The sequence below is a fragment of the Euwallacea similis genome, chromosome 7 (assembly GCF_039881205.1).
Source record: "Euwallacea similis isolate ESF13 chromosome 7, ESF131.1, whole genome shotgun sequence".
Classification (NCBI taxonomy): domain Eukaryota; kingdom Metazoa; phylum Arthropoda; class Insecta; order Coleoptera; family Curculionidae; genus Euwallacea; species Euwallacea similis.
The window spans coordinates 4,802,901-4,830,728 of NC_089615.1; the positions used below are offsets into that span (position 1 = coordinate 4,802,901).

Consider the following 27,828-nt stretch of genomic DNA (forward strand, 5'->3'; position numbering starts at 1 on the left):
AAAATCACTTTAAAATTATTATTTCCTTGCAGAAAGCCGACAAAAATTAAATTTGTTTTTCAATTTGGTCTCAAATTTCCCAAAAGGATTCAGGATTTGGTAATTAAGGAAGACTTAGGTTTTTTATCAAAATCGGATATTATTCTGGTCTTTTTCTCCTAAAATGTTTACCATTTTCTTCGATTCAGATTACTCCTTTCAAGTCTCTTACTCTTTATTTCTGAAACACCAATCTATCGTTGGCATCAAACTGTAATCCTTTGAACCCAAGAAAATGAGTTTTTTTAAGTTATTGATAATTATCTGGAATTCCAATTTATTTTCGTTTTACTGATATTCAAATTTCTTTACAAGATACAAATTTACATCTAGTTGTCCATATATGAATTTTAGAAGTAAATTCACTTTAGCTCGGCGTTTTGAGTCACAGTTAGGTATTCAAAATTACAAGATATAATGAATTTTTCAAAATCATTGAGCTTCTAACTCACTATTTTCTCAATATTACTACACTTTTATCAATCTATTGGAAAGCTTTAAAACACCCAATAATTAAAATATTCTTAAAAAAAAAATCCTAAATATCATCTAGTTTCAATTTAAGGAGGCACTATTATAACTCTGCAGGTCAGTAGATCTCGATGAACAACAAAAGATAACTCCATGCACCGCCTAACATCATTACAAAAGCACTTCCTTCATGACCCATATAAAAGACATTGTCCTTCACCTTAAAAATTCTTCAGCAAGTAGACTCCCCAATCTTCACATGGTAAAATTACGGTTTGGCTCAGTACCACCGGTACCTTGCGGGTACCGTTACAGTTTCGTTTACGATCTGGTGCTAGTGTGGTCATACAGTCGATCCGAAATCACATTCAGGCACTCCTTTACGTAGTCACCAGAGTTTTGGTAGATTTTAAGTTTTGTTAAATTTAGTTATTTATAGTGAGAATTTTGTTTTTGTGCGTTTAGAGATACGTGTTATTAATAGGTAAGAATTTTACTGAAGAGCTGAAACTTGGACTCAATTTTAACAGTTCTACACAGGTTCTATTCAGTGGGAAACAACGGTAAAAAAATCCATTTGGTAAATCTTTAAAAAATGTGTGTAAGCTAGTTTAGATACTTTGTATATATGTGTCGATGTAAATAGATATGGCACATAAAAGAACGTTTTTTTAAGGTGTTTTGGTTGGAATAGAACAAATCAGCACCACAATAAACAACAAATTATGTTTGGTGATGTACAGATAGCAATAAAAATCCGACACGAGTTAAATAGGGGTCACCACAACTTAAGCTTTTTGACATTTTTTATTCAAAGAATAAGATTTTTTAGGTCATTTTCAGCTTCATTTTTTTAATGTATTACGCTGAATAACCACTTCAGTTCCCCCATTGAGTACATGAAAACTCAAAAAAGGAGAAAAGGGTGGAGGGAGTTCCCACTGAATAATAACTATATGTACAGGGTGGTCCAAATTCCACATAGCTGTACGTCAGGCTCTAAATGAAAAATGGCAAAAACATATTTCTTGATATAAAAAAAAGTTGGTGATGGTGGCGGCAATTAATTGGATTGTGTATCTCAGGAAGTCCAGATTATTTTGGAAATTTTTAATGGCACTTGGAAATAATCAAAATAAATTTGCAAACGTTCAGTGTTCGGGAATTTCTGGTACCAATGAGGCTTATTTTAATTTTAAAGAGGCGTTTAATTTTACTCCACAATTTAACCGAAGTTCCATATGTTAACATGTCTAAGATCACCACATGATCTCCAATCCTTCAGCATCCAAAATGCCGATTTAGTTGTTTGTTGTTGGACTTCTTCAGCTCTAAGTCCAAGTACGAAAACCGTCTTAAAAAACGTTGTTTCATGTGTTATCTTCAATCACATCCATTTCCATTCCAACAAAAAAATGAGTAAATAACGTAACAGTGCTTATTCCATGTGGGTCATCTTCAGCGATGAGTGCAAATAGCATTCGTCTAATTGCTTGGCACAACATGACAAACATTGTCGAATTATTACCTTGTTTACTGTTATCAAAAACCCGTTTAGTAAGATTATTAAAAATAATTATATATGTATATGTTTGGAGGTTTGTGTTTAGTAAGTCGCCAATTGAGTATATGAAAACCATTAAAGTTCTATTCATTATTTTGGTGGGTTTGAACAAAAAACTATGGAGTAGTGCAGTAATAGGAAAAACTATGTGTGCTTTATTATTGCAAAATTCGTATTGTTAACTCAGACTCTAATCAAGCCAGTTCAAGTACCTATCAAATGTTCCCGTTATCTCTATTCCATTCAATAGTAGATAGCTAAGTAATTATTTGGAGGAAACCGTTTTAATTTTTAACAAAATAACTTTATTTGCAATTGTATGGTTGAATCGTGACAAACCTATACCACTATCGCATAGTAATAAAGTGAAACATCGAATAAGGTTCAGGTACGTGTAATTTATAAAAACTTTAATAACTGCTATAGAAGTGGTGATTACTCAAAAGAAACAACATGCATGTAAATATAGGTTGAGGGTGATTTTGATACTTTTTTCTATTTTTCAGTTTATCTCAATGGCAAATACACATACCTTTCTACTAGTCATTCTTAGTATCACATCTTCCAGCCTACAAGATGTCACAGACAATAAAGTGAACTCCGAGAACGAGAACCCTCTGGCAGGAATTGCGAGAGAAATTCTAAAAGAGAAAAACTTGGAGAATATAGGCGGGGTGGTAAGAATTCTCGGTTCATTAAAATATCTCGAACTTTGACAATTTTCCTTTCAACTTTCAGGTGAATAGTTTCATACAATCCGGAGGAGCTAAACAAATCGTGGATGGAGTCCTGCAAAATCTGGCCTCAAATGCCAATTCTGGACAACTTCTGGAGAGTCTTGGTGGTCTTTTTGCCAACAGTGAGGAACATGCTGGAAATGGTGAAGTCGGAAGGGAACAAACCAAAACCAAAGGTATGAGGTATCAGAATGTGTTAGGCCCCGTGCTATAATACTTCATTTCATTTTCAAATTATTGTCAAATTCACAATCAGATTTAGCTTGTTTCTCTTGGTAAACTCAGACGGTCTGCCTGTGGTATGCCTGCATTTTCAAGGTGTAAAAATCCTTTATGAGAAATGTAAAGTATACAAAGTGTCCCCCCTACTGAGATTTCAGGGTGTGATTTCACAAGGCATTTTATCAAGAAAAGTTCATATGAACATGTTTCCGCAACGACACAAATTTTTAACTACAGGGTGTTGAAATTTTTCTCTTCAAATCGTTATTTTTATATTTAGTACCAAACGTCCTTTAGGTGATACTTTCAATTTTGGTGTGTGTTAATAAGACATAAAACTTCATATTCTAAAAAAAAAGTCTGTTGCTGAACCAGTGGCGTCCCTGCAGACAGGTTTTTCAGTGTTATTTACGGAAAAAGTGACATATTTTCGCGGCGATATTTTTTCTGATTAATCAACAATTCAAACAATTCTACATGAAAAAAGTCCCTTACGCTTTTCTCATTAGACGAGCCATTCTTGATTTAAATATCACGTTCTCTTTTCTATATGAACAAATCTTGAGTCAACACTATACATATGCAAATAATGTTGAAGAACTATAACTTCCGAAACAGACCTTCTACACCAATCGTTTCGGATTGAAAAATGCCTCAACTATTGGGTTTTAGCACTAAAATTTACATCCTAAATGGTGCCCAAGTAGCAGCATAATGAAGCCGCATTATATGCAAAGCACTCTCATAGCGTTTTGCAAAAAATGAATATTTCGAAAAATTGTAACTCACAAATAGACCATCTGCACCAATGAATTTTGGGCTGAAAATTCCTCGTGTATAGTCGTATAGCAGAAAAATTTTAAGTCTGATTCGTACAGAAACAGAGAATTTTCAACTTGACCAGATTGCAGAAATAGTGGCGTCTCGAAGTCGAATTAATTTAAGTAGCCAAAACCTTCTCCCACTCCATATCTTGCATGAAAAGTCGTAACTTTGAAAATAAATTTACTGCACTTCCCAACTTACTTATAGCGAATAATAGAGAAGTTCCAACCCTGATTACACTCAACATTACTGAATTTATAATAGGACGTGTCCTATTATAAACCGTAATTTAGCATGAACATCTTATTTTAGAGGAAACTAAATGAAAGCCTAATTATTAAATAAATCAATTCTGATTTCCAGATGAAATAAATCCCATGGAACTCCTATCAAGTCTCGGTTCTATAGTAGGAACCATGCAAGGAGACGCAGGTGGGGATGGTAATCAAGCTAACCCTGCAGCTCTTCTACAAGGATTAGGTGCAATACTGGGGGGTGCTAGGGAAAGTAAGCTATAAAATCAAACTTAGCTCGAACCTGAACAATACAATCCTATAATTACATCAGATGGCGGTGGCAACAATGCAGCGGCTCTTCTACAAGGACTGGGAGCCCTAATGAATACGGCTTCGCAAGAAGATAATAAACCCAAAGAAGATAATCCTGCTGGAGCCCTTCTTCAAGGGATCGGCTCAATTCTGGGAGCTGCAGCGAATAATGGAAATCAAGGAGGTGCGAAATATGTTTCCCAATCAGAGATTTGAGGTTTTTAATGTATATGGGTTTCACAAAAGGAACTGATGCTAGTGCATTAATTCAAGGGCTAGGCTCTTTACTAGGAAGAGGACAGGAAAGCGGTAAAGGAGGTTTAAACCCGGAGCTGATAGGGAATTTGGTAAATATGTTTGCCAATTCTCAAAATGAGCCCAAGAAGGCTGTTAAATCTGGGAAACCAAAGGCGAAGAAGGGGAATAAATCTAAGCCAAGAAAGGTTTGTGTCGAGGAATTTAGTGCATCATATGTAGGTATACAGGATGTCTCAAAAATATACCAGCCAACTTTATAGGGTGATGGAAGACATCAATACAAACTTTTTTTACTTTAATAACATATACCTGCAAAACAAAAAAAAAACGTAAATTTCTCATTTAAACAACTTGCCAATATGCGCCGAAGGATTGGAAGAGGAGATCCTGTACCTGGCCCGCACGTTCTCCTGATCTTAACACCCTGGATTTTTTCTTTTGGAGTTATCTCAAATATCTGGTCTATGAAATGTATATTCATAATAAGGAAGATCTCTTAGCAAAAATAATGGCCGGTTATACACATCTAGAAGCTTTTCCCGAAATATTCCATAGGGTCCGCGAGTCAATGAATCGACGGCGCAATCTTTGTGTTGAAGTAAATGATCAACATTTTGAACAATTACTATAAGCCATCGTTTATTTATCAATAAAACAACGTTTAACACAAACAAAAAAATGATTATAATGACGAAAATTATATTGTCTTTTTTCTATTCAAACGACTTATTTGCGGGCATATGTTTATTTAAGAATAAAAGTTTGTATTGATGTCTCCCACCACCTTTTAAAGTTTGTCAATATATTTTTGGAACACCCTGTTTAAGCCAAGATTGTAATGTAACAATAACCTTAGACAAGCACATCTTCCTCTAATGGAAAAAAGAGAACTAGTGGGCTGGCCTCTGTAGTTAATTCTGTCTTATCGGGCCAAAACGGGCTAGCAGGTCTAGATACTAACTTTATTAGTGAGAACTTTGAGCTGATTCTTAAAATGGCAAAATCATTGGGCGGTCCTGAAAGCAAAGTTCGTAGAAACCATCGTCCATGTGTGTGTTGTTAATCAAGTCCTCGTCTACGTTTGCATGTATGGATGTTACATTAACCTGAATTTTAGAAGTATCTTGACCCCATAGAAGACGTAATGCATGTATATAGAGAAGTCCGCGATAAAGAAAAGGAAACTAACTTTAAGAAGCTTTTGCCAAGAATTCTGAGGATTCTTCAAGCTTATAAGGAGTTAATTGCACCTCATATTAAAAGGGTATATAAATTTGATGAACGATTTGATGAATTGGTGAAACTAACAAATTGCCTTGAAAAGTTTTATTTCCCGTTCATGCATTTTCTATAATATTAGGCCAAAGAATCCTCCTTTGACTTGAACAGCATAGTGAACGTTGCAAACAGCTTCCTGGGTCAAGTGAATAGCGCCAAAGAAGGATCCAGCTTTATGGATTATTTGCCTATGATTATGAACACCATAAATGCCTTTTCTGGTAAGAACTTCTACTCGTTTCAGGAACAGAAGCAAAAAATAAATCAATTTACAGGGCCGGAAGCAGACGAAAGGGCTCAGAGTCATTCAGGGCACTCATGGGCCTTGCCCCCAGTTATAGAAAAAATCCACATTTACTTCGAGTCCTTTATGAGCTCGGATATGGGAAAGCAACTACTGAGCTACATCGAAAACCAAAAAGCTTTTAAGGTCAGATTTACGTTCTATTGCAAATCACTGAATGCATCGAAATGCAATTCAATAGGTATTCCAAAATAAGAATGGCAAATTTGACTATGAAAAGTTCAAGGAGCTGATTGAAAATCACTCATTCAGGAGACACTGGTTGCAGAGGATTTCGCAAAAAATTGTGGAGTATTTAAGGCTGATTTCTGATGAGAAGGTTCAGAAACAGTAAGTTTCCATTTTTCTAAAATGTTGCTCAAATTAAATCCTCTCAGTCGATCAGAATATGTACTCAATTTAGGTATATTGATATGGGAATCACCTTCACCAACTCCTACCTAAAGAACTCAGGCTTCCCCAAAGACTCTCTGCTTAACCCCAAACAACCAGTAATATCTATTACAAATTTCGCTAACTTTGCCGCGAAGAAGTATCTGGATGCTGATATCAGCGCTAGAGAATACGTGGAACCTACAGTATTATACATCCAGGTACTCAATCGTCCATTAATTTCAATTACCTCAAGTTATTTCCATTACGTACCCTCAGGACCTCTTGGCAATGGCCAAGAAATCTGTAGCTCAAACTGAGCTAACGGACAAATTAACTGACACTATTAACATGGAGATAATCGAACCTGTTACAAGGGTGAATAGGGCATACAGGTTCGCAAAATTGCAGCCTAAATGTGATATGTAAGTAGAAATACATTCTAAAATTTACATAATTAATACTCTCACTGTTACCGGATTAAAGTACACAACCCTTAAAATCAGAACATTTTTGAAGAAAATAAGCTTCCATTTTAGTAGAGAAGTGATATTTTGTGTTTTGTTATAAAAAATGATGTGCATATGTCATTTTTGACGTGTGTCATGAATCCACGATGTGCGCATGACACAACAGATTTTATTATATAGTGCTGACTGACGCGGATCCGCGGCAGGAAGTATTGTTATTTTAAGCAAATAATTTTATATATCAAAACTAGAAAAAACTGAATTTTATTATAAAATGTACTACTAAAAATGTAAAAAAAAAGCTACAACAATTATAAAAATATTACGTGTGATAATCGTCAAGGAAGTCTCCTATGCAAAGGCCCGAGTTTTAACAACCTTTTTTACCAAAGCATCAGCTCAACTTTCGAATTTTTATTTGTGAACAAACTCCGCAACGTTTTCTGATAGTGCCACATTTTTTTATTTACTGCTGTAATTTTTGTTACAGTGCGAGCTATAGGATTTTTGACCCTACAACTCACACTATATACAATACTTTTTCTAACATAGAGATCCATTCAGATGTGTTAACTATGTGCTAGCCTGCATATGTGCCCACTCTAGCAGTGCGCAAGTCATATTGGAAAATGAACTGCAAATCCACATATGGCGCGGATCCGTGTCATGCGTACTGAGGCTAAAACATATGCGTCACGGATCCGTGATGTGCGCACGCAGCGAGTTGAACATCAATGTTATTTGCAGGTACCTCTTCTGCCTTCTGAACCAAGAGGCACCTTCAAGCGACGCTGGAAGCCTTCCAGGACTGAAAAAAGTCCTTTATAAAGGATACAGTTTAGTGGCTGCATGGTTCCTAAGGGTGGATACAGGGAGTTCCTACTGGGACCTCTATGAGGTTATAACTGAACAGAGGAATTGCCAAGTACGTGCAAGCTTTGAAGGTTTACTAAAATTCACAATTCCTACGTTTTTTTTCTCAGGATTATTACAAGAACTCATGCGATGGCTTTTACCACGAGGAAGTGAAGGCCACCACGGAATATGTACATAATGAGCTTTAAATTGGCTGATAGGTTGAGTAATCATATGTTTCCATTTTTCGAAAAGTTAATATCTCAGCGATGTCAAAAAAACAGCTCACTGTATTCCTCTTCTTATTCTCTGAGATATTTATTCTACTCTGTTGGTACTATTTTGTTATTAAATAATTTATCGAGACTGTATAGCGTGAGATCTAGAAGTCTCAAAGACAAATTAAATGCATACAAATCCTTATATTTGTGATCGAAATTAGAGTGATAATTATTTTAATAAACAGTTTTAAGTAACGTGGAAGTGTTCTCGCTTGAATCATCTACATATACTTTTTGTCTGAGTAAAGAATTTTGACCTCTTCTGTAATTGGGTTTATCATTTTAAACTCAGTTCAAGAAAATTTTCCTAATTGAGCTATGCGATCAAATTTTGATATTAAAGGGGAACATGCACCCGCCGCGAACTGCAAACAAAGAGGTCAAGACCAGACGTCTGACTCCGAGTTTCCAAGTAACGACCAGGAAGTACGTGGAAACTAAACCTATCACACTCACGTGTCTATGTTGCAACTTGTTAACGTGAAAGATTTATAAAGTTTCTACGTTACATCGAATTTCACGACAACAATCGAAAAATGCGTGAAGAAACAACTTGTTTATACTTGCAACAAAGCTAGCCCTGGATCATCAAAGCAGTGACCCACTGGATCTTGAATTACTATCAAGCTATCATGTTGAGGGATTAGAATGTACGTGGGAATATGACTTATCACCTTAAGTGCGACATGTTATCATAGTCAAATTAACGAGAAAGTTTTAATTTAGTCATAAGGATGTGAGAGATCAGCCTATTTATATCTGCAAAATTCCTAGCAGTGGATCTCGAAAAGGGCTACCTTTAGATCTTGCATAATTGATCCAAATTTTTGAGGTTTCATAATGGATGCTTGGCTGGTACGTGGAAACACAGCTTATCTCTACCAACACCCTTGCTGCAGCATTACCGAGAAAATTTTCCGAGTGGTGTCAGACAAATACTCATTTTGATATTAATGAGTTTTGAAAAAATCGAAAACAACCATGTCACGGCCTTCACTTAAACATTGTAATGGTCGGGTACGTGGGAAAACTACCGATTTATAGCTGCAAGTTTATTACTTCGAATATTTTAAGCTTTGAATTAATATAATGACTTTTTAAGTTCTTTATTGGTTAGTCGGGGGACACGTGAGTACAGGACTGATCAAGTCAAAATTTTATTTAGTCATAGTTGAATTAATTTGTTGAGATCTCTTATTGGTGGGTCAAGAGACACGTGGCAGCAAGACTGATCGTGTCAGAATGTTATTTAGTGGTTAATAGTAAGTGTTTGAGGTCTTCCATTGGTTGGTCGGGAGACACGTAGGAACAGGACGGATCTTGCCAGAAACTTATTTGACCATAGTTGAATTAACAGTAAATCCTTGAGATCTTTTATCGATCGGTCGAGAGACAGGTGGGAACAGGACTGATTATGCCAGAATTTTATTTCGTCGTACTTGAATTAATAATAAGGTTTTGCGATCTTTTATTAGTAGGTCGGGGAACACGTGGAAACAGGACTAATCGTACCAGAATTTTATCTGGTCCTAATTAAATTCAAGTTGCCAATACAGGTAAGTTTTCCAAATGGTGCTAATTGAATATTAAATACATTTTAATGTTTAAAGTGGCGATTAGAGTTAGTACCGTTAAGAAAATGATGGAATATCAAATATTTAGCTGTACAAACTGAATCTAACAACATGTGTAAGTACTAAAATTGTAAAACCAACAATTTACAAATAAAATCACTGAAGCGAAATAGTTGGTAAATAAGCACTTCCACTGCCAAGGTTGTGTAATTAATTTCACGTTTTTCGAGGAAAAGGTACTGTTACAAGTTATTTAGACTTAAATTGAGTATACATATACATAAAAGTCATTCAACTGAACTATTAATCTATTCGTTTTTAATCAAGACCATTACTTGAGGAATTTTCACATGGTATACCTACATTCACATTAAGCATTGGCGCACTCATATGACTTGAGTACTAAATACCCATAGTACCCATGGTACTGTAGGTATACCCATGGTATTCTAGAGAATGGCAGTCTCCCCGAAAACTATAAATTGCTACACCTTTATAAACAGACTTTATTAAATTCGAGCAAAGTGTTCGACAGTTCCTAGTTTGATTATCTGTATATAGACCTTTCAATCCACTACTTTGAACTATGGTAATCGATACAGTGGAAATAATGGAAGATGCAAGATTGGAAGGCATTCTGCAAAAACACTTTACTAACCGTTTTCGAAAAGGATACATAAACGTGGATGGAGTGATGATGCCTGAGAGGTTCAAGGAGATGCAGAAGGAAATTAGTGAGTGGGAGGTTAGGGAGGATGATGTTTGGATTTGCAGTTTTCCTAAGACTGGTAAGTACTGAAATTTATAGAAAAAAAAGCCCTCAATTTATGTAATTACTCCTTAACGGAGGCTGCAAGAAACGAACAGCAAACATACAGGGTGATTCACTAACAATGGGACAACCGAAACCTGGAGATATTACACGTCAAATGATGACGATTGAAGAAAATATGCCTTCTCCGAAAGCTGGTAGTTTCGGATATATACAAGATATTACCAACCCATTCATTAAAAATTTATTAAGATCTAAAAGTGATATAAATTTGAAAATTTAGAGTTAACTTCGACATGTACTATTTTTTAAAAATATTTTCAACCCCCTGTCACTTCCGGTTTAACCGAAAATAGCCGTCAACTTGCTTATTTCAAATGGGACCCCCAGTATATTATTTTATTTTTAGATTCTAGGTAATATTTAAAACACATATATAAGGGGTATAACCTGTATGTAAATCACTGAGAACTTATTCAACGCAGACCATATAAATGACCTCATTATCACACTTCATTGCTTGCATAAATAATTATCAAATAATTTGAAAAGGGAACTATTCAATTAATTTTTCAGACTAATTTGCAGATTTTGATTTAAAAAAACACTGCGAATTGGTTTTTAGTTTATGCAAGAAACCGTAAACACAGAACACGAATGAAAATTGGTTAATTAACGCGTTAATAAAGAATGTTAATATTCTATCGATGGAAACCGAGTTGTTTTTCTTTAGTTGAATTCATAATTTTAACATAGATAGAGGGCAAAACAAGGAACCCAACTAACTACGATGTGACTTTTGTTCCATCTTGCAGGTACCACTTGGACCCAAGAAATGGTATGGATGCTATTGAACAACCTAAACTTCGAAAAAGGGCAAGTTAACTTAGGAGCGCGTTCGCCCTTTTTGGAGTAACTACAACCCACCCCTAAAAGGAAGAAATCTGAACCAAAATATTTTCAGGGTCTCTGCATTGTTCGACTTCAGACAACTGATGAAGGACATCGAGGATTTTCGACCCCCTGCATTCCTCCAAGACTCCCTGCACTTTATACGAAATCACGAAAGACCTGCGTGTATCAAGACCCATCTGCCCTTCAATTTGCTGCCAAAGGGCATACAGAGTGGAGACAAAAAACCTAAAGTAAGTCCCATCATTCAGCGTTGCTCAATAATTGAGTACCTCACTCCGTTGGTAGATAATCTACATTAATAGGAACCCAAAAGATACCTGCACCTCCTATTACCACCATGCAAAGTTGTTGGAGGGTTACACAGGGAACTTCAATGACTTTTGTCGGCTGTTTTTAGCTGGAAAATGTGAGTAAAAAAGAAGATCTTCAGACTTAAAATAATTCCAAACATCAGTATGTTTTGCCCCATACTGGAACCACGTCCTCCCATTCTGGAACCTTCGCCACCACTCCAACGTCCTCTTTCTCACCTTCGAAGAAATGAAGAATGACCTGCCCTCGGTCATCCGCAGAACTGCTAAATTTCTGGAGAAATCCCTAACGGACCAAGAATGCGCCCTTTTGAGAGATCACCTAAGTTTCGAAAGTATGAAAAATAATCCCTCTGTCAATTACGAGCTCGTCATGCAAATGAACAGGAAATTTAAGATTATCGACTATGAGGGAAAGTTTATGAGGTCCGGGGTGGTCGGCGGGTACAAGGAGGCGATGGACTGTGAGATGGTGGAGGAATTTGATAGGTGGACTATGAGGAATACGGAAAACACCGATTTCAACATTTATTGATTTTCTAGTGGTATTGCAACTGTACAATCATATTAAAGAAAAGGCGAATATTATTTAGCTCATTTTGTTTTACCTCTTTTTGCATAGTGAAAGTGCTACGCTGTTAGTAATGCTTTTTGGCCTCATCATAGTGAAAAGTTTCTTCTTATAGGTAATGTCTACTTATTCTCAACTATTGCAAATATATCATCAATATTAAAATTCGTTGTATCCTTTGGTTTTTAAAGTTTTATAGTAAAGTCTGGTTCCCACGTACCCAGTGATCATTACTTCTCAGGGAATTAGTAGTAAGTGTATAAGGGTAAGTGCCCCCATCAATTTCCCAATAGACCGGTACTCTTCTTCGATTTTGGTTTTTGAGGACAATTATTTCCTTTTCGTCTCCTTTTTAAAATCAACCTCTTCTTTTCGTTTACCGACGGGTAATCTAGCTCGAAAGCCACATGTATGGATTTACTTTCACCTATTTCTTACTAGACAAGTAGCTCAAACTCAGTGAGCAATGGACGCTTTGTACCGGCTAACCCATAAAATACCAAATAAGTCATATCCATTAGACAATATAGATTACATCAGATAATAAACGTTTGTGGCGTCCAACCTTCCTATCCCGCCGAAATGACCCATTACATTTTTATTATCGAATGCGGCTTTAAGCCCATATACAGGATCCATCACATATATGGAATAGTGGCAATAACTTTTTAAATCATTTTTCTGTCAAAAAATGTTTTAAGTAAAAGTTGCAATGTCAATTTGTTGTCACTTTTTTATGATCTTGAACTTTTTTTTAATTGGACCTAAAGGAAAAAGTCGCAGGGATTTAAATCGGGTAACTGAGCTGGCCACTTTATTTCATAAAGCGAAGAATTGGTACTGCTTTTTTTTATTAAAAATTGGAATTTCCGGAATACTATTTACTTGACTTTCAAAAAATATAGAAGATTACTTTTTTAGAAATTTAATTTTTTTAAATAAAATAAGAAAAATAACCTTTTTTTCGACATTTTTCTTATCTAACCCCAATAAAATATAATGTCTGTATGCGCAAATAAATGTATTTGAAAACTCTTTAAAAATTTGTTACCATTATTCTATATACAATATATCACGGACCCTGTATTTCCGTCCCATCTTAATTAATTAAAAGTCCGGCAGAAATTCAGTTAATAATCACATTCACTTGTAAGCAAAATGCGGACATTACCGGCAAAAATAGCTGCTCTTATGATGGCTGTTGCTTCAGTAGAACAATATTTGGCCATTTATTCATGCTAGAGCGGTGAATGAATAAGTTTCAATTAAGCATGAATTTTTTAAGTTAGAGCTAGGGATTGCCTGCAGACCAAATTAGGGTTGATCATACGGGAATATATGGGAAGGTAGGTCAGGAGTTAAAAGTGAAAAAAGTTAATACAGCTGATATGGGCCCTAAGCATTGAAGGGCTGTTTGGAAATTAGCGTCAAAAATATGAGGGAAACTTTACAATTTATCTAAAAAATTCATTTTAATTTAGTCTGCAAATAAATAAATGTTTTCCCCGCATCCTAGTTCACCTGACTTATTCCTGCTTTCCTTATTGAAAATCGGGGGGGTACTTGTGATAAATCGGCTGTGGTCAAACTAATCAATGAATTCATTTTTAATTTGTCAATATCTTATCAATTTTCCTACATAACAACGGAAGCTTTTTTCTTGCAAAATTAGTCATTTAAGCACATTAAAATGCACGTCATTTCAAGTGTTTCTTCGACTTATCCGCCTAAGGACAATTTTGCATTAAAATCATCAGGATCGAGTGGGAACTGGAAAAGTGGAAGAACTATTAAGCAACATCCGCTTACTTATATATTCATTTTCTTGAACTCTACATGTAGCTACAATATGACACGGGATATATGAATTACGACTCTTTTCCACAATTTTAGAAAGCCAAATCTGTGCCTCTGGTACTCTCCTCGATCCACCGATCAAACCTCTCAATCATCTCGCTGGACATGTAATTCTTGTAATCTCCGACAATTCCTTTTCGTATAAAATGCTTTCCCGATTTCTGATAGAATTCATCCCCTCTATTGTTATCCACCAACACCTATTAAAACCAATTGCTACAAACCTAATTTTGAACATAAAGAACTGCGTGCACCTGCAGGTTACAAGCCTTATTTTCTCTCATATTCTGAAAGCTCAGAAACTCGCAAACAGCATCCACATTCTCGTCAGTTAAAGACTTCCCTAAGAACTTGGCGATAGTTCTAACAGTTTGCGGAGTGCTAGCCTTCATTTCCTCATATCTTAAGACCAAAACATTTGGATCGTTCCTTCTGTTCCAGAAACCAAAGTAATGATGGAAAACTGAGCCGATGGGAAGAGCATCGTTTAAGAAAAGCTCGCAAAATGTATCAAAATCCACGGCTACTTTATGTACCAAGTTGAGGTGGAAGAAGTAAGACACGCAGAGATCCTTGGGGTTGCGCATGGTATAAACCATCTGGATGTTGATGTCTTTCAATCAGCTCAGGCAAGGCTACTATTAACTTACCTTAGGTTTAACAGTAAAAATTTCCTCAGGTAAAAGCTCAACGGCCAAATGGCTTTTGATGCATCGGGGTGAGGGTAAATCCTCAACAAAGCTCACGGAATCTCTAAACAAATAGTCCAATTGATCCTTGAAACTATCCATAGAACTTGGCAAGAGGTCCAAAGGCATGTGAAGTTTCTGGTAACGAGGAATTGGATAGTTGCAAGAATCACTGCTAGTTGAGTCTACATACTCGACCATTATCACTGAACATCTATGACGATTATTTTTCAATATTTTTATTTATATATTCCAAGACACTTACTCAATAAGAGGGGCCCTGAGCTGCTGCAGAGCTGTTCGGGCAGTTTGAAAGTCCAAGTTGTTTTGGATGAGCCAGATCATTTCTTGGCACCAAGTTGAACCTGTTCGTGGATAGCTGACCAGCCATACGTCATCCTTTCGCACCGGGGCCTTCCAAATTCTCTCGGCGAATTTAGAATAATCTACCGGTAAAAGACAATGTCCTGAAACACCCTTTTCACTTTTCCCCTCACGTCCATAAAATACTTTCATGCAGTGCACTTCCTGTTGCTTGGACATCTTTGTATTCTGTAGCACCTACTTCTGATCACAAGACAGGAAAATCTGCTTTTAAGAAAACGTTATAGCAATTTAACTTTCCTTCTTCATTGCACTTTCTCTGTCTATTAATGCATTTTTGCTTAGATGCAGGTTGTAAGCCGTTCTGCAACCTTAAATGAAAGGATACGGTGAGAAATTTTCGTTGGCTTAAAATGGTACCTCTTAAGCTAAAAGTACAAGTCATTACGCGAATATAAAAATGGAAAACGGTGCTTGATTTGCGTGTTTCTTCGCCTCAAAATCTTTGAAGTGGCAAAAACACTCCCTAGTAATGTGTTCTTTTACAAGACAAGGGCTTGCTTTATACTATAAGAAGTGCTTTGGTACGTAATACAAGGGCTGTCTTTTAAGTTTTGCGTGTAAAAATGGAATATAACAGTAGATAGCTTTTAAAAACTTTTTTCGAAGTATTCTCAATGAGGATCAATGCACTTTTGCATGCGCTGGAACCATTTCTTTGTAGAAGCAGTTATTCCACTCGTTTGTGCTCACACAGTCTGTTCTTGATTTTCAGAAAGGTAAAGAAATCCTTGGGACTTAGGTCGAGCCAGTACGGAGGATGTTCTAACAATTCGACGTCTTGTTTCGTTAAAAATTCCATTTTTTTTCCAGTTGTGTGCGAACTTATATTGTCTTGGTGGAGGTTGATTCGTCGTTTGGCGTTGTTTTTTTAAGCTTAGCAATGACTTTCGGTAAAGAAATGGTTGTATACCCGATCGACAGTAATAATTCTTTTATTTCACAGGGAAATTGTTGCTGCAAAAAAATACAGCGATTCAGCTAAACTTGTCTTATATAAAATTTTTATTCTACGGAAGAATCAGTGTATCGTATGTGTACTCTTGAATATTTAATGAATAGGATGATAAAATGATAGTTCCATCGCAACCGTAGATCATATGTGGATATCGCACTGTACCCCATGAAACTTTCCAAGTTCTAGCTGGCATACTCCCATCGACCTCCTCCTGGAGGAACGCTCAACCCTCAGCGCTCTTCCATGGGTAGCGAAGGTGAATAAGAGAGCGGCCAGAAACACAACCACTCAGAAATGGCAAGATCGCCAGTCGAGTCCCGAGGACAAGAGTCAGTGTACAAAAAGACTTATCCCTGACCTAAATTTATGAACTTCGTGTAAAATGACTGCTTGATTTACTACCTAACTTAGGCATTCAGCGGACACAGAAATTTCAAGAGCTACGAGCATCGTATAGGTAAAACGGGCCTAGATTACAAGAACACCTCTCATTAAAGGAATGTTGGAAAGCAATAAAAAGTGGGACCGTTGCAGTAATGCCATTTCTAAAATAGTCAAAAAAAGGACTGAAGGACGGGTGCCGCCACTCAAAAAGGATAACAACGGAATAACCCAATAAAGAAAAAATCGAATAAAATACGCCACATGATAAAGATGCAATAAACCCTTGCCCCTTGAAACACGACGATAACGATTGGATTTGTAGAATTATAATCAGCAGAATTTTAACGTCTCCTCGACACTGATGAGGATCCTCGAGGAACAGTCCCGGATCGTCGAAGGTCGGTTCCTTAAGTATCTCGAAATTTTTTAGTAGATAAGCGTCCAGAGGAATCCCATACTGTCCAACCGCCAGAACACCCGACTGGGTGTCTTTTAAAGATCTTTCTCATGATAAAAAAATTAACGTTCCTTCGCAACCATGCTTCTATTCATCGTGTGAATCAGCTAATAGTAACTATCATTATAGAAATTATCGCAAAACCTATTATTCTAAAAACACGGTTATGGCATTACCATACCATTAATTTTTGTGCAAATATTACATTATCTTTTAATAATTATATTTAAATAAAGTTCCATTGTATATAGAGGTATAAATAATTGCTCTTATCAAGCTGAAGACTGCATCACAGTTCGTTATATATCCGAAATTGCTGTAAAGGTAAAGATGCAAAGAAACCAAGAGCCATTTTATTTAAAAAGGTTTGATGGACGAAGAACCAACTCAGGAAGACATGAAAGTGAAACAAATCCATCAGAGAGCTTGGGAAAGTCTCTACTTCCCATAACTTATGCAAAATTTGCTGAAAGAATCTTCGACGCTCCTATTTACAAGGATGACGTCTGGCTGGTCAGCTTTCACAGAACAGGTAAGCATCCGCTTACCATCCTCCTGAAATCCTAAAAATACCAAAATTCACAGGTTCAACTTGGTGTCAAGAAATTATCTGGCTGATCAACAACAACTTGGACTTTGAAACAGCTAAAACAACTCTCCAGCAGTTCAGAGCTCCTCATATTGAGTAAGTTGCTTTATGATTAAAAAAATATATTTAACGGTGATGGAATCACGATGCAGGACCTCAATATTTCGTTACGTGTATGTGGACTCAGTAAAGAGTGACCTGTACACCTTCCCTATTCCTCGATACAAGAAAGCGGATTTATTCTTTGACCAGTTACCCAGTTCTATGGAGAGTACCAAAACAAAATTGATGGAATTGTTTGCCGATTCTGTAAGCTTCGTGGAGAACATGCCTTCACCCAGATGCCTTAGGACTCACTTACCAGTTGAACTTCTACCAGAAAAAATGTTTACTGTAAAACCCAAGGTCAGTATAATTCCACGTTCAACAAGCTTTAAAACACATTTCTCCTTTAGATGATCTACACCATGCGCAACCCCAAAGACCTTTGCATCTCTTACTACTTCTTCTGCAAAATGGTGCATAAGCTAGAAATAGAATTTGACGAATTTTGCGAATTGTTCTTAAATGATGCTATCCCAAGTGGGTCAGTGTTTCACCATTACTTTGGCTTCTGGAACAAAAGAAATGAACTGGACATTCTATTTATAAGATACGAAGAACTGAAAACCAATACTCCAGCAATTGTGAGGAAAATTGCACAATTTTTGGGAAAGACACTGAGCGACGATGGCGTAAGTGCCATTTGCGATTTCCTGAGTTTTCAGAACATGAGGAAAAATAAGGCGTTGAATTTGCAACTTGACATGCAGGTGCATGTTAAAATTTCCTTTTAGTACGCAATTAGATCTGTCTCCATCATTTTCTTTAGGTGCTGATGAGGACTCCAGAAACGGAAGACTTTTATGAAAAATCTGGAACACACTTCATCAGGAAAGGAATTGTTGGGGATCATAAGAATTACATGTCGGCTGAGATGATTGAGAGATTCGATAAGTGGATCGAGAAGAATACCAAGGGCACGGATTTAGCGTTTTAAAATAATTAATTTCTTCAAATTTTTCACCATTTAAATTATTAAATCAACAGTGCCAATGTTTGGATAACAACGTTCTGTCCTTTAGGATGCTAAATATGATATCTGGCACAAATTCCAAGAAAAAAGATAAAGATTACAAATTAAATATTTACATAAAAGTTTATCTATTATTGTTAATTATGTTACACAGTTATATGTTATTAATATATTCCCCTATTATGGTTAAAGGAAAATATTCGAACCTTTATACCTGGCGTCCAAAAGTAGCATAGAGTACCGCCCCTTTCTAACCATCATGCTGATCAGCAGTAAAACTCAGCAGTAACAACACTATCCCTCATTGACGCCGTTAATTAATCCCAAAGGGTAATTTCAGTGTTGAGGGAGAAAGCGCACAGCTAAGATAAAACAAGGAGAGTTCTTAGTGGCTGGGTATTTTGTGCCTCTCCTTACTCTGATGCAGGCTGGCACCACTGGATTGGTTGTAGCAAAGGGGAGGAGGACAGAGTAATGGTGAATCCTATACTACCGGATCGACTGCCACTAGACCGAGTATCGTTGGAAGATTTAGAAGCCTGAGGAAAAGAATGTCAGCTAGTAGAATACTCACAAAAATTTTATTTGCAATAAAATGAAAAATCACTATTTATGAAGAACATTAATCTTAGTCATTTTACTAAGGAAACAACTTCGTTATTTAATTAAATGAAGTTGGCTGAAGATTAAAATAATATAAAATAAAAAGCAAATCCTTGGTTTCATAAGTTTATTCATGAATTTTCGATAATACATATTTTAATATAGATTTATAGACGAACTCAACGCAGTGCAAAATGAATAATTAAACCTAAAAAGGAATAGCCTTCTTGAAACACAAAATGTATCCTTAATTAAGGTATCTGCAAATAATATGAAATCCGGAAATAATTTGCTATGTCACCTTCTGATCACAATACGGAGGGCACGTCCAATTAGTGATACGCTATCCATTTTTACATACGTACACAATATATATATAATTAACTAAACGTGATATTTATTATTTCGAATGCCAAAACCATCTTGCGTTGAATTCCATCCAATCTTTAGCGCAAAGATAAATCATAGAGTAATCCAAATTAAACTGCGCAAGAAGAAATACAACCAAATATACCGTCTTTGCTGATTAAAATCGTTATCATATTCTCTGCGAGCGTTGTAGACGGATACGTTGTTTATATACCATACCGGCTTTTGTAGGTTGCAGTTGGTATTCGTTCCCAAATCGGTGGAAGATGACTCATTGCAATCTGTAAAAAAAACATTTGATGAGATAAAATATGAGCAGTTCCATTACTGCGAACTGCTCATATTTCTGTTAAAATATACAAAGCCTTAAAAAAAAAGGGGTAGTTACAAAACCTAAGACGGGGGATTAGTGCAATATCCCGGTACGGCAAAAAAGTGAAATACTTTCAAACCTAAAAAGTTATAAGTAGGATTAAAGTGAGCAACTAAAAGTTAGTTAGTTGTCCCCATAGGATACAAGGGCTATTAGGATCTGTTGAGAATTAAATAATGCGTATAATTGAAATCGGAAACATAAAAAAAATTAAACTTACCAATAACATTAAAGCTCTTATCGAAACAAATCCTTATTTCACTTAGAAGGGACTCCTTAGACTTTTTGTCAAGAACGCATTGGATATCCGGGTTCTTAGTAGTCGCGTTCTTGATCAAATTGTAAATTAAACTAACGTTGTAGCTGTTCATACCAGGTATCACCCCGCCTACGGCTAGGAGACTAGCTAAATCAAATTCCCTATTTAATTGTAGACCCACTTTAAAATAATTGGTAACACTGTCCAATGCGGGCAAAATCGAGGCACAAGAGCCATGCTTTTTCCATTCGTGGGCCCAAAATGAATCGTTCCTTGTGTTGGCTTCCACGTTAATCCAGTAGGTGCTTAGGTCGTTGAGCATTGGTTTTAGATCATCGGGATCGAAATGTATTGCCGAAGGACAGAAGAAAGGTCCCAATTGGCCTAGACAGGAGAAATTTAAATAGTAAGGTAACGTTATCTGTTTCCATCCCAAAAAACGTGATAGCAAAAAAATGTAAACATCTTTCTATAACATATTTAAATTTTTTTCCAATTTGATGGATGATGTTGTGTCTTTTTGGGTTTTCAAAATATCAAGAATTGAAAATTTCACTACCTTCCACGGTCAATGACTAAATCAACATCGCACCTATTTTGGTTGGCCATAGTCCATGGATGGTCCACAATGTTTTATCTTGAGGTAAGTTACAGGTGTTGCCAGTTTTACTTTCTTCCCATTCGGCACATGCGGTGTTTGGCCATCGTTGTGAGTAAACCATGTAATCCCAATCATGGTAAGGAGTTGGTTTAGGTCCATTTTTGTATGATTCAATTTTCCTGAAACAAAATCAATGATTCATGTGTAGTGGGAATAGATTAATTATTTATTAGCTAAATAAACGCTATTTTGTTAAAACGAGTCGAGTTGGCATCTATTGAACACAGAAAACCCAACATATTTTATAAGCCAAAAACAGAAAAAAAAACGTCTTAATCTTGGCCTTCCTTACACGTTCTAGTTGGTTTTCTTACTGATATTTTAGGAATTTGTTTTTTTTAAACTTGGGCCAAAAAAACAGTCTCCTCATAAGAACCTAATTGTTTCTTCCTTAACTGCATACAGGAAACAAGTAACTACACTTTATTGGGTCTAAATGCAATTGTATATTGAGTTTAAGTGTAATTTCACTTGCTTTTACGTGCAGTTAAAGAGATAAATAAACGTTACGTTTTTATAGAGTCGCACATTAGAAATAAAAAAGGGCATCACAATGCATTCTTCGATTTCTTGTGCCGTCTATCAACAATTCCACACACTAGTTGGTAAACGTGAATAGGTTTCTTCTACCCGATAATTTTAGCTATTCACGTCTAGATGGCGTAAAAGAAAATTAAATAGATTTCTTTACGTAAAAACAGGTTTACTTATTGTAGTAATCTCATAGATGCCATACACTGTTATAAAATAAAATGACTGAGGAGCATAATCGGATCTGAAACCTAGACAATCGGGGATAACAATTACGCGTAATAAAAAAAAGATTCCATTTACTATTTTATTTTTTAATAAACAAAAGAAACGGCGAAGGTACTTTGCGATGGATCTCCAAAAACAAACAATGTTCTTGTCTGAGGACGCACCTAAACGGAAATGCTGGATTTTTTTATTTCGATCACAGTCTAAACGCCGTTAACTACCGCAACCCTTTAATGCAATAAATATATTGTTGGGCATCCCCAGTAGACTGCAGAGGTAGTTGAGTACCAATGGTCATCATCCAGTAAAATACTGACCTGTAAAATTTCTGAACCTGTATGTATAATTAAATGTTGAAATAAAAGGAAAAAATTCAACGTAACTTTCATTCCAAATTATTTCTGGATGTACCACGTATATATTACACATTGGGTGATAGTGTGTTAGTTAAGAAAGGAAAATTCATTCTAATTTAATTCGGGCAAATTAGTTGCATGACTAAATGTTCTTTATTCAAATTAAAACGTAATTTTCTAATAAGAACTCTAAGGTAGTTCTTCAAAAATGTAAAAAACAATACAATACAAATACCCAATATCTTAACATTTTTAACGACTCTTTAACCTTCTAAAGCTGAAGCAACGGAAACTGAAACCAGTCAATCAATATTATTATTACGATCAGAGCGTAGGACAAGAGAACAATGTTTTTTTTTCTACTGCTGATATCGCCGATACAAATTGCTGACTAAGGGCTATGTGCTATAATAAAAAAAATATGAGTATCTAAGAGAAGCGTAGGACTCAAATGAGGTAGTACTATAAGATCTGCTCCAAACAATAATGCGGTTTTGGTGTTAACCTCAAGTTTGGTTCTAACGCTTAATACATACATATATGTATCTTTGTCGAATTGTAAATGTTTACTATGATCATGGGTATTGCTTCGAAAACTCCCAATAAAAATTTGCGTTACTATGGCTAGTTTGTGTGAATTGCTCCTTAAGTAGCCGCGCATAAAAAAGACCAAAAACTGTTTATATGAACTATCTTTAACATACTAAGTACCTACTGGAAATATTGGTGACGTGATATTCAAAGACAAAAGTTTTCTCGCCGGATAAATCGAAGGTAAGTGGCTATAGTGGTTCGGCCGTTGATACTATACAGTAATTATGTTACATTTCAAATTCGACCATCACCATTGGGATCTCGGAAACTAGACATGATGCGAAGAATTTTAAATGGGAGCAAAATTGCATAATTTAGCGTTTGCCCAAATGCCTTTTTCAAAATTGGAATTTTTCGAGTACTTTCGAAGGTAACCGAAAAAAAAACTAAAAATTGGAGATTTCGTTTTTATTTTTTCAACGTTATCTGACAAGGAGGCCCAAAACAACAAGCACATTTTCATTGCCACTTTTTCTCAGTTACAGAATGACATTTTCAGATTTGCTATCCGACTATTTTTATGTCGAAATATCTAATGTGGTGCCTGTAAGAAAAAATAAAGTTGATGACGGTAGCCGAAAGACGAAAAGCCGGATGGCAAATCTGAAAACATCACCATGTAGCTGAAAAAAAGTGGCAATGAAAATGTGCTTGTGGTTTTGAGCTTTCTTACTAAATAACATAAAAAAAAAATAAAAACAAAATCTTCAATTTTAAGTTTTTTCGGCTATCCCAGAAACTACTGGAAAAATTACAATTTTGAAAACGGCATTTGGTCAAACGCTAAATTACGTAATTTTGCTTCCATTTAAACTTCATCGTATCATCTCTAGTTTCCGAGATCCTAATGGAGAGGGTCGAATTTGAAATGCCCTGTATTGCTTGCATGCATAAAGTTCTAAAAGCATGACAATCGAATTCCGAATGTACATATAGTTTAACTTATGTCAAAATATCTCTAAATTGAAAGGGATAATGTTGAAATATTTAGGAAAACATGAATTTAAAATATAGTATATATAGTGTTAAAGTGATGCATTTTAGAATGTTAAAAGGTGAAGTGTCCCCATATTCACAACCATTAGAAACGTTTGCCGAGTGACAAATTCACTTTTTATCTGAATTTTTCAACTCAGTAGAAGGAAAAAGAGGCAAAAATTGTATACATATTATACAATGCGCGCGAAATGCTTGGTCATTTTATGTCAGTTGTATATGATACTTTCTCCACGACTAAAACAATTTGTGAAATATAGAAGGGATTTGCGAGTAATAAACCACAAAATTTCATATTGTTGGCAACAAAATGTTTGTTTGTTTTGCTTTGTTGCTGCGGACAGCGGTATGAAGCCGTGGGAAATAAGCATATTTCATTATCGTTGCGCGCGCAACTTGTCCAAAATAAAAGAACACGGAAATCAAGAGTCTTTCGATATCATTTTCGAATCAGTAATGATGCAATATCCTGATAGACGTAGAATAACGTTATTTTTGCTGGCGTTGAGTTCTGTCATAAAGTACTTACGTGGTGTGATTTTTAATGAAAAAAGCTACCTTGCATTATTAACTTAAAAAAAACAAATACAAAACAGAAAAAACACACTCATACAAGCCAACTATTGTTTCAATGGGAACATGTTGTAATGTAAGACTCAAATGTGCAACTGCCATCCTGTCCCTCTTTCATTATTCATGTACAAATTGGAAGAAGGGTCAAATAGCACACACATATGAATATTATTATTCGATACCAATAAGCCTTAGCTGTAGTAGAAATGTTGGTGGTAATTTCCTTACATGAAACAGTGTTATTGAGGCTACGAACTCAGAGTGGTCCCCAAACATGAATATACAGTTCATAACTAACCATAATTTAGTAACACAGGGCGACTCGTTTTCAATAGAACGCACTATACAGGGTGTTTCAGAATTGCATGGTACTATTTGTGGTATATATTCTCTAGTACAAAATAAAGAAACATTTCAGACAAGCATACGTCCGGTGTCGATCAGTACCAGAACTACAGGGTGTTAAAAGTTAAGAAAAAACTAGGTTTTTATTTTATTGTGCTGAATCTACTGCAGATAGTTTTCAGTTTTTTTATATACGTATTAAGTAATAAATGCTGCGTAATACAAGAGTAAATTGCCTCCAACTACTATACAGGGTAGTTTATTTCCTGCGGTCTTGGCCCATAAAATCCTTTAGAAAAATTTACTTGTACGTAACTGATGAATTTTAATATTTTTCTTAAATTCTTCAATCTATTACCCAAATTTGATCTATTTTGATTTTCGAGCAAATTCCGTTCAGTTTCCTCATAAATTAATTAACTTATAAATTCAATTAAATCTACAAACCTACAGTTTTCAGTTTTTTTTTCGGAGTTTAGAAATTCTATGATTCCTTTCACACTATTTTTTAAAAACTGAAAGGATTTCACAGTATTATACGGTTACTTGATCTTTCATATTAGACAAATTACATACAGGGTGTTCAGTAACTAGGGGATCAAACAGAAATGTCATATCTAAAATCGAATTCTAAGCATAAAACAAAGAATAACTTTTTCTCATATTGGGCTTCATTCTCAAAATATCTCAGTCGAAAGCAAAAACGAAGCAATTGTAACTGCACAGAAATTCTTCTAGTACTGATTGTTGGTTTATCCAGTACGGTATCAATAATAGTGATTTCTTAGGCAACAGTGTGATTTTGAACTGGACTTCCACTACGACGATCACTAATTCCATTCTCACGAAGCCTTCGAAATGTGTTACTAAAAACTCAACGAGAAGGTTGACGCCTATTTGGGAATCTTAGATTGTATTTAGACACGCATTTCTAGCGTTCCCATCGCAATATCCATAAACATAAATTATGTCAGCATACTCTTCATTAGTAAACTGCATTTTATAAAACACGCTAAATAAACAAAACGGCTCAAAACGGTTAACAAAAAGGCTTAAAATGTTAAGGAACAATTAATTTGTTAATGTCAAACTATCAAAACGCGAAGTTTTGTTATCATGATTAGTGTTATATTTTTATTTTGAAATTGAAATATCTTGATAACAATATCTGATATGAGAACAAGTTATTTTTTGTTTTATGCTTAGAATTCATATAACATATGACATTTCAGTTAGGTCCTCTAGTTACCGAACATCCTGTATTCCTGTAAAAAATAAATGTCTCAAATACTGCCATGCAATTCTCAAACACCCTGTATATCAGCAGAACCTTAAGACAAAAGACATGGAATCCACAGAAACAAATTTAACAGTAATATTGCAACACCATGTATCTTCAAAGATAAGCTTTTGGAGGCATGTATTAACTTTTCAATTATAGGTCCTTTGTTATTTAGGCTAGAGGAATACCCCCTTAAATTTGTGCCGCACAATTAGCTAACATCTAGTAAAATCTTACGTTATGTCGTAACTAAGTAAACCATTTCTATTGAGAACGGTTTCAATAACAATGACGTGTAAATATGTTGCCACATTTACACGGAAATTGCCGATGTTTTGACCAGGGTTTTAATTGAGATTTAACATTAATTTCATGTTTTTATCAAGGCTGATACAAAGAAAACAGTGAAAGAGTTGTCAATCCAACGATGCCTACTAATGTTCAAAACAATACCACCTTATGGTACTTAAACTTGTTGATATATGTAATTAAATTCATATCTACAACTACGTGTGATGGGACAAAGATATTAAATTATTAGATATATTTGAACTTCAGATTTAAATTTTTAAAATTAGATTTAATAAAACTTAAAATATTCTTCATCCTGTATCTCTGTTTCAAAAAACTTTATGCTTTGCCAGTTATGATAATTCAATATTGGCCCTGGACTCAAAGAACCTCTCCAGGAATGAAATGGTTTTCCATGGGGTAAGTCAATGATTGTCAATTCTTATCAGAAGAATTGATCCTCAGAATCAACTTGAACCTGAAGGTTGCAATTCTTTATCTGTGAGATCACAGCAGAACATCTGAGGTCAACATTATCATAAAATATTCATTATCTATTCAACTTTTCTTCTGTTTCGGGACAGTTAGTTGAAAGGTTAGTTTGGGTCACATTTGATAAGTTTCTCAATACCTACATACCTACAGCTCCTACAACTTCATTCAGAAAATTTTATTTGTCCACAGCTGCTCCCATTTCTGACAATTAAGATCAGAGGATGCATGTCAAAGAGTAATTAGGACCAACACATGCCTTGGATATGTCTTAGTGCTGGTTATAGAGGTAAAAGTAATAGAAACGAAATCTATGAAAAAAAAATCAAAATTGCTGATAATGTGAATTTTGCTGTTTGCCAAATTACTGAATCAAATATAAAATTCTGTATAGAATTAAATAGAAGAAAATAAAATACTGAGGACATTCTTTGACGCATTGTTGATACTTCTTTGTGATGTAATAAACCATTAGGTGGTCGGCAATCCACAGGGACTATTATTTATTAATAAACCTCTGACTCATAAGCTTAAAATTAATTAATCTTTTAATTCTTTTGTCCCATCAAGCATAATAGAAATCATACTTTAATTCGACTACTACAACAGAAATCTATAAAATAAAATGAAATAAACTTACCCTTGATGAGAGAAAGCAATAAGGTGGAAGATCACAAGCAGCAATATTCGACGCATTATTTGATAGTTTTTGTTAAAACTTGGACTGTCGATAGTAGTTCATAATTAAAGCTGAAATGCGTTTGGCTTGATAGTGTATAAAATAAATTATGTTTACTATTATAAATTTATTCAAGTATTTTCAAGTATTGTGTACATATATCTAATCGGTTTCCTATTGTTTACGTTTCATAGAATGTAAAGGTGACAGAGGAAATTTGTGACGTTACGCGTCATGTATATGGGCCTCGATTCTATAGGAACGAGTGAAAATTAAATTTTAGTTGATATTGATTGGCCAAATAATTTCACTTGCCAATTTCATTGGACAAAATGACCATTCACACTTTCACATGCGCCTACAAAATTGGCGCCCTATATGATTCACTTATTTGACAGGAGGAATATTTCATTTCTAGATCACTAGAGACGTGACA

The 27,828-nt window shown here is 35.3% G+C and overlaps 5 protein-coding genes across 9 annotated transcripts in view; 3 read left to right on the forward strand and 2 right to left on the reverse strand.

Annotated features, from left to right (window-relative positions):
- The first annotated feature begins 809 nt into the window (after positions 1–809).
- Positions 810–27,828, forward strand: part of LOC136410077 (uncharacterized) — a 108,357-nt gene continuing 81,338 nt past the window's right edge. Inside the window, exons 1-15 of one of the 5 annotated variants that reach the window (XM_066392018.1) lie at positions 810–994; positions 2,581–2,751; positions 2,813–2,987; positions 4,222–4,365; positions 4,426–4,590; positions 4,653–4,849; positions 5,521–5,691; positions 5,782–5,928; positions 6,025–6,163; positions 6,218–6,372; positions 6,428–6,576; positions 6,650–6,839; positions 6,898–7,043; positions 7,836–8,013; positions 8,072–8,426. In XM_066392018.1, the coding sequence (XP_066248115.1) occupies positions 2,590–2,751; positions 2,813–2,987; positions 4,222–4,365; positions 4,426–4,590; positions 4,653–4,849; positions 5,521–5,691; positions 5,782–5,928; positions 6,025–6,163; positions 6,218–6,372; positions 6,428–6,576; positions 6,650–6,839; positions 6,898–7,043; positions 7,836–8,013; positions 8,072–8,152 (2,199 nt within the window). In that variant the 5' untranslated portion in view covers positions 810–994; positions 2,581–2,589 and the 3' untranslated portion in view covers positions 8,153–8,426. Of the gene's footprint in view, positions 995–2,357; positions 2,469–2,580; positions 2,752–2,812; positions 2,988–4,221; positions 4,366–4,425; positions 4,591–4,652; positions 4,850–5,520; positions 5,692–5,781; positions 5,929–6,024; positions 6,164–6,217; positions 6,373–6,427; positions 6,577–6,649; positions 6,840–6,897; positions 7,044–7,835; positions 8,014–8,071; positions 8,427–27,828 lie in introns of those variants that run through there. The other 4 variants (XM_066392019.1, XM_066392016.1, XM_066392017.1 and 1 more) reach the window with 4 other exon arrangements.
- Positions 10,323–12,372, forward strand: LOC136409922 (luciferin sulfotransferase-like). Its single transcript, XM_066391778.1, has 5 exons — positions 10,323–10,586; positions 11,386–11,482; positions 11,535–11,715; positions 11,771–11,891; positions 11,940–12,372. Exons 1-5 carry the CDS (start codon positions 10,385–10,387, stop codon positions 12,329–12,331), a joined length of 993 nt encoding a protein of 330 aa, XP_066247875.1. The 5' UTR covers positions 10,323–10,384; the 3' UTR covers positions 12,332–12,372.
- LOC136410085 (luciferin sulfotransferase-like) lies at positions 14,252–15,504 on the reverse strand. The gene is made up of 4 exons (XM_066392032.1): positions 15,179–15,504; positions 14,875–15,127; positions 14,479–14,823; positions 14,252–14,424 (listed from the first exon to the last, which is right to left on the reverse strand). The coding sequence occupies exons 1-4, from the start codon at positions 15,454–15,456 to the stop codon at positions 14,257–14,259; spliced, it is 1,044 nt and encodes a 347-aa protein (XP_066248129.1). The 5' UTR covers positions 15,457–15,504; the 3' UTR covers positions 14,252–14,256.
- LOC136410084 (luciferin sulfotransferase-like) lies at positions 17,397–18,946 on the forward strand. Its single transcript, XM_066392031.1, has 5 exons — positions 17,397–17,628; positions 17,682–17,781; positions 17,838–18,090; positions 18,141–18,497; positions 18,557–18,946. The coding sequence occupies exons 1-5, from the start codon at positions 17,427–17,429 to the stop codon at positions 18,722–18,724; spliced, it is 1,080 nt and encodes a 359-aa protein (XP_066248128.1). The 5' UTR covers positions 17,397–17,426; the 3' UTR covers positions 18,725–18,946.
- RNaseX25 (Ribonuclease X25) lies at positions 19,547–27,552 on the reverse strand. The gene is made up of 4 exons (XM_066392058.1): positions 27,354–27,552; positions 20,957–21,144; positions 20,326–20,748; positions 19,547–20,013 (listed from the first exon to the last, which is right to left on the reverse strand). The coding sequence occupies exons 1-4, from the start codon at positions 27,407–27,409 to the stop codon at positions 19,826–19,828; spliced, it is 855 nt and encodes a 284-aa protein (XP_066248155.1). The 5' UTR covers positions 27,410–27,552; the 3' UTR covers positions 19,547–19,825.

Coding starts and splice junctions, on each gene's coding strand:
- LOC136410085 (XM_066392032.1), bottom strand. CDS start 15,456: ATGTCCAAGCAACAGGAAGTGCACTGCATGAAAGTATTTTATGGACGT. Junction 15,128..15,178: donor CTCAGGGCCCCTCTTATTGA/GTAAGTGTCTTG, acceptor TAATCGTCATAG/ATGTTCAGTGATAATGGTCG. Junction 14,425..14,478: donor ATAAGGCTTGTAACCTGCAG/GTGCACGCAGTT, acceptor TGGTTTTAATAG/GTGTTGGTGGATAACAATAG.
- RNaseX25 (XM_066392058.1), bottom strand. CDS start 27,409: ATGCGTCGAATATTGCTGCTTGTGATCTTCCACCTTATTGCTTTCTCT. Junction 20,749..20,956: donor ACTATGGCCAACCAAAATAG/GTGCGATGTTGA, acceptor TCTCCTGTCTAG/GCCAATTGGGACCTTTCTTC. Junction 20,014..20,325: donor TAAGAGCTTTAATGTTATTG/GTAAGTTTAATT, acceptor TTTTTTTTACAG/ATTGCAATGAGTCATCTTCC.
- LOC136409922 (XM_066391778.1), top strand. CDS start 10,385: ATGGTAATCGATACAGTGGAAATAATGGAAGATGCAAGATTGGAAGGC. Junction 10,587..11,385: donor TTGCAGTTTTCCTAAGACTG/GTAAGTACTGAA, acceptor TCCATCTTGCAG/GTACCACTTGGACCCAAGAA. Junction 11,716..11,770: donor GTGGAGACAAAAAACCTAAA/GTAAGTCCCATC, acceptor CTCCGTTGGTAG/ATAATCTACATTAATAGGAA.
- LOC136410084 (XM_066392031.1), top strand. CDS start 17,427: ATGCAAAGAAACCAAGAGCCATTTTATTTAAAAAGGTTTGATGGACGA. Junction 17,782..17,837: donor TTCAGAGCTCCTCATATTGA/GTAAGTTGCTTT, acceptor ATCACGATGCAG/GACCTCAATATTTCGTTACG. Junction 18,091..18,140: donor TGTTTACTGTAAAACCCAAG/GTCAGTATAATT, acceptor TTTCTCCTTTAG/ATGATCTACACCATGCGCAA.